This window comes from Indicator indicator, chromosome 14 (assembly GCF_027791375.1).
Source record: "Indicator indicator isolate 239-I01 chromosome 14, UM_Iind_1.1, whole genome shotgun sequence".
Lineage (NCBI taxonomy): Eukaryota > Metazoa > Chordata > Aves > Piciformes > Indicatoridae > Indicator > Indicator indicator.
In genome coordinates this window covers 1,840,800-1,852,103 of record NC_072023.1, presented here as the reverse complement: position 1 = coordinate 1,852,103, position 11,304 = coordinate 1,840,800, and the positions used below count along the sequence as shown (strand labels likewise).

Below are 11,304 nucleotides of genomic sequence, written 5' to 3'. Positions count from 1 at the left end.
TCAGATGATGACAGCTTGAAGTAATCTGAAACAGACCATGATGTCCAGAGGGATGGGAGGTTGAATTTCATTTCCATCCAGGCGAAGGTATCGGAGGCGAGGAACGTTGCCATAAAACCCATAGTCTTCTGCTAGGGCAATTGAGACTGGGCATATCTGAGTCCCATTGACACCTGGAAGTGTAGATCAACATGTTAGGTAATGCCTGTGGGAAAGGTTCATGAAGAAAAGAAATCATTTAGAAGACAAATAAAACAGATTTCCATCGATACTGTAGAGTGTGTGGAAGAAACAAGCTGCAACTTATTTTTATATGGGAAGCTCTGGGAAAGGAAGTTAAAAGTTGTTAAAAGTTTGACAAGGGAAGCAGCACTCTGTGGCAGAGAATATCTTGCCTTTTCATGTCAACACTGCTGTCCTCTGGGGACAAGAATGCTTCAGGTGTGTTCTAAATCTCTGTGGTTCCTGCCCCAGGAATTCTCCCATGGCACCACTTTTCCCTGGGTTAATGATTCCAGCTTCAAAGTGAGGCAGCAGTTATCTAACCACAGGCCACCTAGGAAGAAGTTATTTCCTGATGATGTGTGGTGTGAAGTGGTTTGGGGTTTTTTGGATTGTTCTCTTCCTATGAACAGCAAATCTTACCCAAAACCTTTCTCCCTCCTCTTTCTCTTGCAAGCCTATTCATGGATACATTGCTTCAGCAAGAGGAGCAGGACAATCCATATCTACAGAGCTACAACTCACATACCTAAACTGATCCACAAAGAGGGCAAGTGCCAGTGCAAGTAATCCCTGCAGATACTCTTTGCAAACTCTGGAGAGAGATGACCATTTCTGCAAGGTGATTGACAGCTCCTCAGGATGGGATGGTTTTCCATCTGCAGTTGTATATCTCTTCCCAAGAACTGTCTAGGTGGTCTTTATGACTAACCCAAACTAAATCTAGGATGTTTGGTTCCATCTGTTTGGAACCTGTTTGGTTCCACCTGTTGTCAACAGGCAAAGTGGTTAAGTGGTGTAATATTTAAAAAATGAGAGGCTGGACCTGTAGGGCAAAACTGCAGAAGAGTTTCTCATTACTGCCTGATGGACTTTATGACTGCTAAAAAAACTGCAGAAAATCCTGGTTCTTTTCCAGTAAAACTCATGGTTTGGAAACATTCAGAGATTCATAGAATCACAGAATGGTAGGCGTTAGAAGGGACCTCTGGAGATTGCGTCCAACCTCCTATCAAAGCAGGAGCACCAAGGGCAGGCCATGTGGGAACATGCCCAGATGGGTCTCAAAAGTCTCTAAAGAAAGAGACTCCACAACCTCTCTGAGCAGCCTGTTCCACGGCTCTGCCAACCTCACAGCAAAGAAGCTTTTCCTCCTGTTGGGGTGGAACTTCTTGTGTTCCAGTTCGTGTCCATTGTCCCTTGTCCTACCATAGGACACCACTGAAATGATCCTGGCCCCTCATTCTTGACCTCCACCCTTCAGATATCTGTAAAGATCAATCAGATCCCCTCTCAGCCTTCTCTTCTCCAGGCTAAACAGCCTCAGGGCTCTCAGCCCCTCCTCATCAGACAGATGTTGCACTCCCTTCTTCATCCGACAGATGTTCCACTCCCTTCCTCATCAGACAGATGTTCCACTCCCTTCCTCATCCTTGTAGACCTCCATTGGGCACTCCCTAGTATATCCCTGACCCTCTTGAACTTCTTGTGAATGCCTCATGCCTGGAAGTGTTTAAGACCAGGCTGAAGGAGTCCTTGAGCAACCTGGGCTACTGGGGGGTGTCTCTGCACATGGCAGGGAGGTTGGAACCAGATGATCTTTAAGGTCCCTTCCCTTCCAACTCAAGCCAGTCTCTGATTCTATGAATTGGCAGGTTGAGCAGGGGTATCTCAGAAGTACGCCACACACAGAGGTAAACTTTCAGGAGTACTCTTTTGTGAAGAAATCAGAAAGAGTCTTCTGCAGTTACTTTTCTTTCCAATCTTTGACAGTGGCCCTCTTCAAGTAGTCACTGATCATCAGCTGCTTGGCTTTAAGGCAGCAAACCCAATCTGCAGAATGAATGCCACAGCTTTATTACTCCTGCCTGATGCAATTCCATTCCTTGTTTGTGATCCTAAGGGTCCCATCAGAGCAGTCTCTGATGAAGACTGTGTCATTATCCCTTACCTCAGCCACAGTTATGCTGTGTGGTAGAATATTCCTTACATAATACCTTAATTTTATTTAACATGTCAGGCTGCCTTTGCCAACTTGACTACTTTATATGTAGGTGCTAAGAATGAACAATTAATTAGTTAATTTCAATTGGGCTTAAATCAGTGATGGACTTTGAATAACGGCTAAGACATTAAGGAACATAAACCCTTGTGGTTGAAGCTCATGGGTACCCTCCTGTCATTTGAAATGAGGACTTGAGTTTGCACCTGCACTTGAAGTTGAATTTTCCTGATTTTAACCTTCTTAAAGGAAATCATGTCATTCACAAGAATATACTGATAAGAATAATTCATCAGATTACATTAGTTCCTTATATTATTGTGGTCTCATATTCTTATAATCTTATGTTCTTGTATTCTTATTAATAGGTATTGATTAATAAGAATATATCCATATATTATTTAGGAAATAATATAATATAATATAAAATTATATAATATAAATATTCTATAATATAACATATATAAAATATTGTGTAATATGATATGATATGACATGATATGATATGATATTATATTATATTATTATATTATATATATTGTAATATAGCATAATACAATATAATAATATATTTTGACAGCTCTTTAAATGCTACCTAGACACAAAGCCCTTCTTAAACTGGACAGGTTACATTCCAACATAGTGTCCACTTAAAGAGACAAGATAAATAAAACCTACACCTGAGGCCCTGCAGTGAAGCAATGCAAATAAATCTCTTTCTAACCAGGGGGCAATGAAATCTGTCCAGCAGCAACACCTAACTCCAATTAACTGTTAGACTTCTCACAAGCCACTTAAATGGGAGCCAGCTGTGGGAAATGGATATTTCCTTACAAGTGTTCACCCATTTGTTGTGCCAAAGGCAGTCAGTTAACCTTAATTATTGATAAACATCTTCCTTTGCTATGTCCTTGTTTTATACAGAGGCCAAACCATTATTTTTAGTCCATTTGTGAGCACAACACAAGAGCAAGGAATCATTTATTTAAAATCATTCTGACAGCAAGACAAATGTAGAGATTTTGTTGCCTCCTGTGCAGAGATGAATAGAAAGCCCTGACTTAAATGCTGGCTTTTGGCATGAAACAAAGGATTTGAGGAGTGTAAGACTTGCTGAGCAGATACTTCACCCAGTGTCCCTAACCACCACATCCATGTTATAGCTGGATGAGTCTGGAATCAGAGCTAGAAGCACAGCTATGATGTAACAAGAGGCTTCTGTTGGCTTGGCTACAAAATTTTGTCTTGTTTATGTAAAGCAGAAAATGTTAGAAGACTTTGGAGGAGATAAGTCTTAGCAGGACAAATCTTAGCTATTTTAAAGTCAATGAGGAGATTTTTCATGGAGATCAAACCCAAATGGCACCATGGCACTTGAGGAGATGGTTTGGTGGCCATAGTAGTGTCGGGTTGATGTTTGGACTCAATGATCTCAGAAGGATTTCCCAACCCAAACAATTCCATGATTCTATGCTTCTATGCTTCTATGATTCTATGATTCTATGATTCTATGATTTTGAGCACAGTAAATAAAAGGTGGGGAGGATACTCAAAGCCTGAAATGTTAAACATTCACATTCTCATCAGTCATACTTGAACGAGATTGTGTTGACTACAGACCACATTTTAGTCTAAAAGACTGCCTCATCCAAAGCTCCTCCTTAGATAAATTAGGTGGGCAGAGAGATAGAAAAACTGAGTGTAGAGCAGTTCTCTGAGTTTAGTCCTTAAGCTGCTCAGGGATTATGAAAATCTAAATCATACAGATGTGGGCTGAATATCTCCATGACCTCCAGAGGTCCCTTCCAACCCCTAGCAATCTGTGATTCTGTGATCCCAGTGCGTTGCACACAGCCTTTTATTGTGGTTTCTTGTTTGTTTCCTCCTACCCTTTCTGTGGGAAACTCAATTTATTCCCCCCCAAAAATGGTTCTTGGCATGTGTCTAGTGAAATGTGAATGCACAAACTCTCTTCAGTCCACTCATATTTCATATCTGCTTCCAAAGTGGTTCTGTTTTCTGTGTGCACAGGAAGATATTTCACATGTGGTGTTGCTTCCATGCACATATTAGCTTGTCAGGTATTAAACCTGGCTTAAAAACTGGCCTGTGGGAGGTCTTCTGTCTCATCTCCCTATAATCTACAGCACATTTTCACTCTATTTCAAAGAGTTGGGGTTTTTTTCAGTAGTTAAGTAGACATTTAAAAAAATAATTCTATTTTGTTAGGAATCCACATTGACAGTGCCCACTTACTTTTGATTTTGTTGTGATCAAGGTGCAGGTGCTCAAGATGAGCATTGATGGGTGGGATTTTAGTGAGCTGGTTGTGAGACAGCTGCAGGTCTAGAATGGATGAAACATTAAACCCATTGGGGGGAATACCATCGTCAGATAGTTTATTGTAGTTCAGCCGCAGGAAAGACACCTTGGGTATTGCGCTGAAGTAGTCTTCTGGTATCACTTCAATGGAGTTGTTGTCCAAAAACAGCTGCAGTGTGTTAGCTGGGATGCTCAAAGGCATTTTCTTCAGGGAATTCTTTGCTATGTTGAGTTGCATGAGGTTGTTGAGTCCTCGGAAGGTGTCGCTTTGCAGAGCGCTGTCCAACAAACTGTTCTGGTGCAGATCTAACATGGTGAGGTTTTCCAAGTTGCTGAAGACTCCTTCTGGGATTCTGGAGATTTTGTTTCTAGCCAGTCTCAGCTGTTCCAGGCCCACTGGTAGTGGGGCAGGTACCTCTTCCAATTCATTGTCTTCAAGGAATAAGTAAAGCAGCCTTCTCAGCTTGCTCAGCACACCGTTCTCAATCCCGCCATTGGTGATCTTATTCTTGTTCAGATTTATCCACCTCAGATGAGTGGCATTCACAAAAGGCTGCTCTGAAACAGTTTCAATGAGATTGTTTTGAAGGTAGAGGTACCAAATTCTCGCTGGGATTGGAGGTATTTCCTTAAGTCCTTTGTTATCACAGTACAAGGCATTAGGGAAACTAGGAGGACAAAAGCACTCTCGGGGACACTCAGAGGTGTAGCGAGACCAGTGCTCAGGATCCAGCTCATCATAGACTTGTCTCACAGTTCGAGCCCACACAGAATGGACCAAGAATAAGAGCAAAAGGCTTGTACAGACTCTTAGAGCCATTGTGTGCCTTGGAAGGGAGAAAAACAATTAGCTGTCTCTCAAGAGAACAACTATAACAAAACAGGATTGTGTAACAAAGCAGTAGTGCATAACAAACATTTCCTTCATGAACAGCCACATTCTGCCTTCTGCTATATTTCCTATGAAATGGTAAGGAAAAACTGAACAGCAACACAAGAGGTTTATATATGCCATGTGTTGAATGATATTTTCAACTTAGCCTCCACACGGGCTACAAGTTTAAGTGATGTTCAAGCTAAGGAGCCTGAAAACCTGGACCAACCCAACCCATGCCTCTTATAAACCTGTTTATGCTTTCCAATCAAGAGATATAAACTACTTTGTATAATGTTCTAACTTCAGTAAAGCTATCATGATGGTATAAATGCTGTTTCACTCAGTGTTCCTCCTCCTCAAATCAAACATAACCTCTTTTCTGGTTTTCCTCTCTCTGAAATTCTAATGGCATCTGGATCAGATTTTCCAGGGTCTTTTCTCATCACAGAAGAGTGAGAGATCAAAGAGTGTTTTAACAGCTGTTTGTTGGGCATAGTCCTAAAGAGCTTGGAGGGAATATGTTTGAGTAATCCATTCCCCTCTCTCATTCACTCCCTTGCAGCCAAATTTATTAATTTCCTTCTTTGCAAGCAGAAAAAAAAGAATAAAATCAAATGTCTGATTTAAAAGTAGCACCAAAAATAAGACCTAACCATCATGGGCACTCATGCATCTTTTATCTGTTTCACCTGAGCAACTATTTGCTTTGTTTAGCCTCCTCCACTATTAAATGATGAATAAAATCCTCAATAATTCACTCCAAAAGAAAATATTTGTGTAGCACAAAAGGACTGCTTCTCAAACCCTGTTATCTTGCCTGCTTCCTGATGAAGATTAGCAAGAATTTTGTAAGGCAGAGGCAAGAGATTCCTGGCTGAGGTTTCCGGCCAAAATTGGGAAGTTAATTTGGGGGGGGGGGGGGGGGGGGGGGAAAGGCAAAAGAAAGTATTTAAAGAAAAAGTCAATTCTCTCATAGAGTTCATCCACCAGTAAGATTAATAGCTCAGTTAAGTAGTTGCATATGAGATGCAGGCATTTGATAGTTTTCACCACAGTTATGAGCAATAACAAATGCAGCATCCTACAGATCTTCCAGCCTCAGGAATTGCTCTCTGAAAGCAGTCCAAAAATTAAAAAAAAAAAAAGGACTAATAAAAACTCCCTGAAGAGTAACATCTCTAATGAGTGGCACTTTCTCACTGTGTAAATATTCATAATATTAACAGCTTGAATTCAGAACCTGAATAACTTATGTTCAGCAGCCTAATAACTTAGTTTCATGATATTAACAACTTAAATGCATAATTTTAGTAATTTAGGTTCATATTAAGGATTTCATCTTATAGTAGCAATAGCTTCAGTTCACAATATCAATAATTTCATTTTATAATCTTAGTCACTTAAATCCAATATAATAATAATTTCATTTTATGGCATTAATAACTTAAATTCACAATATCAATAATTTCATTTTATAATCTTAGTCACTAAAATTCAATATATTAATAATTTCCTTTTATGACATCAATAACTTAAGTTCACAACATCAGTAATTTAATTTTGTAGTCTTAGTCACTTAAATTCAATATATTAATAAGTTCCTTTAATGGCATTAATAACTTAGGTTCACAATATCAGTAATTTCATTTTGTAATCTCAGTCACTTAAATTCATAGCATTAATAATTTCCTTTCAGCTAATAATATCAATAATTTCTTTTAATCATATTAATAGTTCAACATATTAATGACTTAGTTAACTATTAACAACCTGGTTCCATAATATTCATAACTTATATTTATTACACATTATTCATAACTTATATTCATTACATATTATTCATAACTTATATCCATTACATATTATTCATAACTCATATCAATACCATTAATAACTTAAGTTCATTATATTCATAATTTCATGTTGTAATGTTCAGAACTTAAGTTTATTGCATGAATGACTTAGTTTCAGGATATTCACAACTTAAATTCATCATCTTACTACCTGAAGTTCATGGTATGAATAACTTGGCTTCCTAATATGCACACCTTAAATTCATAAGCTGAATAACTCCAACAGAATTAAAACAGAGAGGAATTTACCTTGTTAGTCAGGGTCCTGGAGTGAGCTGAAGTCAGCAATCACTGTAAATTCCCAGCCTTTGGCTGCTCACCCCTGTGTTTGCTTCCTGCCCTCCTAAGAAGTCATAGCACATAAAACTGGAAGCCCATGCTAGCATGCCCAGATGTATTCCCATGCACACCTTGCTAGCTGTTGTTTTTAATTTGACCTTGCTTCAGAGCCTGGGCTTACCTCAGCTTTCTTGGATCTTCTCCTCTTGCTATTGGTCACCGTTGTTAGGCTGCAATAACTTGAGTCAGGCTACAAGCTGTGTTCTAGGAATACAACCTAATATATACGCACGACTGGCTGCAGCTTTTAACCCCTCCAACAACTCAGGCACCTCAGCACCTCGGCAGGGAAAGGCAGCAAATCCTGACTTTAACAGCAAGCAGCCACAGAGCTGAAGGCATCAGGCAGTTTTGTACCTTTCAGCAAGCGGTCTAGGTGAAACAGGTGAGACAAAAATGTACCTTTGGGCCAGAGATTTTGCCAGGAGATAACTTTACATGCAGAGCTCGTTTACATCCTTATTCATCCTCATAAATACCCAAACTGTCCACAGAGTCTGGAAATCAGTGCCATCTGTTTCTACGGAAACATCTGATTTGATTTTTATCAAACACAGATGCAGCCATGCCATAAAGACATAATTCTTGATGAGGGGAGGAAGGGCAGCAGAAAAATTTGTTAAGAATTTTTTTAATAAAGGGATTTTTTCTTGTCTTGAAAGATTAAAGTCTATCTTTTCCTTTTTTTTTTTGTCTGCTTGTTTAGAGAGATATTTACATATATTTCTACAAAGTTATCATAGTCTCCAGTGCCTCCTACAGTGAGGTCTGGTTCTAATTATCAAGGCACCAGCTAGTTATGTTGGTTTATCAGTGAGCTCTCCAGCCAGCTTGCTATCCAAAGCATAGATGCATATTTCTCACATTAAGTATTTTTCAGGAGTTTTGTTTGAATTTGTAGTCCAAGCTTCAAAATAACAATTTCATATCAGGAAAGCTAACCACTTTCAACTCCAGAACAAGGGTGTAGTATTTTCAGGGAAAAGCTAAAGAGAACACTGGAAACACAAATATGCTGCTGCTTTTGGTGAGTTTACATTAAGTTTAATGTTTGCTTATTTCATGATAACCTCTCCTGCGAGGACAGGCTGAGGGAGCTGGGGTTGTTCAGCCTGAAGAAGAGAAGGCTCCAGGGGGACCTAAAAGCAGCCTTCCAGTACCTGAAGAGGGCTGCAAGAAGGCTGCAGAGGGACTGTTTCCAAAGGCCTGCAGTGATAGGATGAGGGACAGTGGTTTGAAATTAAAGAAGTGTAGATTTAGATTGGATATTAGGAACGAGTTCTGTAGTATGAAGATGGTGCAACATTAGAACTGGTAGCCAAGGGAGGTAGTTGAGATCCCATCCCTGGAGATATTCAAGGTCAGGCTGGACAGGACTCTGGGCAGCCTGATCTAGAGGAGGATGTCCCTGCTGACTGCAGAGGAGCTGGACTGGAGGAGCTTTGGAGGTCCCTTCCAACCCAGACCATTCTATAATTCTGTGATTATTTTAAGTTAGTTTTGTCTAATTCATTTGTACAGTTAAGACCTCTAAGAAATTATTTCATCATGATTAACACTTTGCTTCCTAAACTAAGAATGTCTCACGTTTAAAAGGTCTAACAGTTGTGTACAGGGAGATGTTAGGTTGTGGTTGGGCTCGATGATCTAAAGGTCTTATCCAAAGAGGTGATTCTATGGTGTTACGAATTTATGATTCTATGAAGCAGATAAAGATAAATTATTAAAACTTAAAACATTTTAAAAAGAAAAGAAACCCTTAATTACAAAGGCAGCTTCCACTGACTTGAGAAAGGTTAATGTCAAACATGTAATAATATTCTTTTTCATCTCCCTTAAGTATTTGTTTGTACTACTTGTCTGTTGTTTTTTTTTTTCCTGGAGGACAAAAGTACATCCTTGCCACCAGTAATTTTTGAATGGCTTAAATATGTGCTTAAAACCAAACACTGAAGTGTTTCATCCTGCTGGAACTCCAGACTCTTCAGCATCATCTAGAGATTGTTAGGGCTGTCTTATAAGCCAGGTATAAAATTTGTTCCTTCATGTATGATAAGATGAAAACCGTAAGAAATGAAATTAATTTACATCAATATCTAAACATAAAGGTTCTAGCAGATGTATGAATTATAAGCACACAAATTAAATGTAATATATTAACCTTTGCATTATGAGTCTGACTTTAAATGCCTGAGCCTTAAAACACTTCCTTTGACCTTCCACAGCAGAAGTTAACATCATACATTAATAAGGAGGAGATTTATCAACTGTGGTCCACAGAAGAGAGATGAGGAGAGGCCAAGGCACCACTGTATGAAGGTTAAAATAGTTGTGTGTTCAGCTGTGAGATATGGGCATGGCACTTGGGACCATGGTGCTGTTAGGTTGATGGTTGGACTCAATGATCTTGGAGGACTTCTGCAACACAAACAATTCCATGATTCTATGACTGAGTCTTTGATTCTTTGATACTTCGAGTCTTTGATTCTTTGATACTTCAATTCTTTGATTCTTTCTTTGATTATTTAATTCTCTGATTCTCTGATTGTTTGATTCTCTGATTCTCTAATTCTCTGATTCTCTGATTCTTTGATTCTCTGATTCTCTGATTCTTTGATTCCTTGATTCTTTGATTTAAGGAGGCTTCACCAAGAAAAGTGCATCTATGATTCTTGCAAGAGCAAAACTGGTTTGTATCTGTGCAGTAGTGTCTAGAGAGGATATAGAGTGTGTAGAGAGTGAATAAAGAGGATATAGAGACACTGAGGTCTGGTCACCATTAAAAGAGAAGCCAAGACCTTCACAAACATTATACTGAAGTTTTCAAAATAATGGGTCCAGGTGGTAGATCTCTGTTATGACATACCAGATGTTGCATATTTAACTATAATCAAGATTGATTTATCTTACACCTCATGGGGGTCTGGAGTTGCCCTTTCACCTGTTGATCATGTACAGATGTTCATTGTACTGTCAGAGAAGTCACTGGGAGAGGGACTTGCTGCTTACCTTGGGACAAGCAGTGGGACTGTTTGTGTAGTCAGTCTGCTGCCTGTGGATTTGGAGGACAGGAATTCGAACCTTATCAAACATATATGCTGCCATCCTATTCAAAGAAGCAGTTCTTCACTAGGAGAAGAAAACAGCCAAAACATGTGCAAGAACTTTCTCAGTAACCCAATTTTATTTATTTATTTTCTTTCTTTCTTTCTTTCTTTCTTTCTTTCTTTCTCTCTTTCTTTCTTTCTTTCTTTCTTTCTTTCTTTCTTTCTTTCTTTCTTTCTTTCTTTCTTTCTTTCTTTCTTTCTTTCTTTCTTTCTTTCTTTCTTTCTTTCTTTCTTTCTTTCTTTCTTTCTTTCTTTCTTTCTTTCTTTCTTTCTTTCTTTCTTTTCTTTCTTTCTTTCTTTCTTTCTTTCTTTCTTTCTTTCTTTCTTTCTTTCTTTCTTTCTTTCTTTCTTTCTTTCTTTCTTTCTTTCTTTCTTTCTTTCTTTCTTTCTTTTATTTTTTCTGAAGGAAAGAAAGGGGAAAAAAATAACATACAAGAGATGTCCTCAAAACCCAGGAATAAAGTGTGTGATGACTCTGTTCTCACACCGTTACAGTGTGGTGGGCTGGAATGCCCCTCCCTTCTTGTCAGAAGAAATTAAAGGTATAGCCTTAAAACTACCACACACATGCACTCCACAGCT

General features: G+C 38.8%; 1 protein-coding gene across 1 annotated transcript; it reads right to left on the bottom strand.

Moving 5' to 3' along the window:
* KERA (keratocan) lies at window positions 1-5,366 on the bottom strand. Its single transcript, XM_054386964.1, has 2 exons — window positions 4,481-5,366; window positions 1-173 (listed from the first exon to the last, which is right to left on the bottom strand). The coding sequence occupies exons 1-2, from the start codon at window positions 5,364-5,366 to the stop codon at window positions 1-3; spliced, it is 1,059 nt and encodes a 352-aa protein (XP_054242939.1).
* Window positions 5,367-11,304: the final 5,938 nt, after the last annotated feature.

Excerpts from the sequence above, each read along its gene's own strand:
- KERA (XM_054386964.1), bottom strand. The coding sequence starts at position 5,366 with ATGGCTCTAAGAGTCTGTACAAGCCTTTTGCTCTTATTCTTGGTCCAT. Across the intron at positions 174-4,480 it reads TGATCACAACAAAATCAAAA|GTGTCAATGGGACTCAGATA; the intron begins GTAAGTGGGCAC and ends CTACACTTCCAG.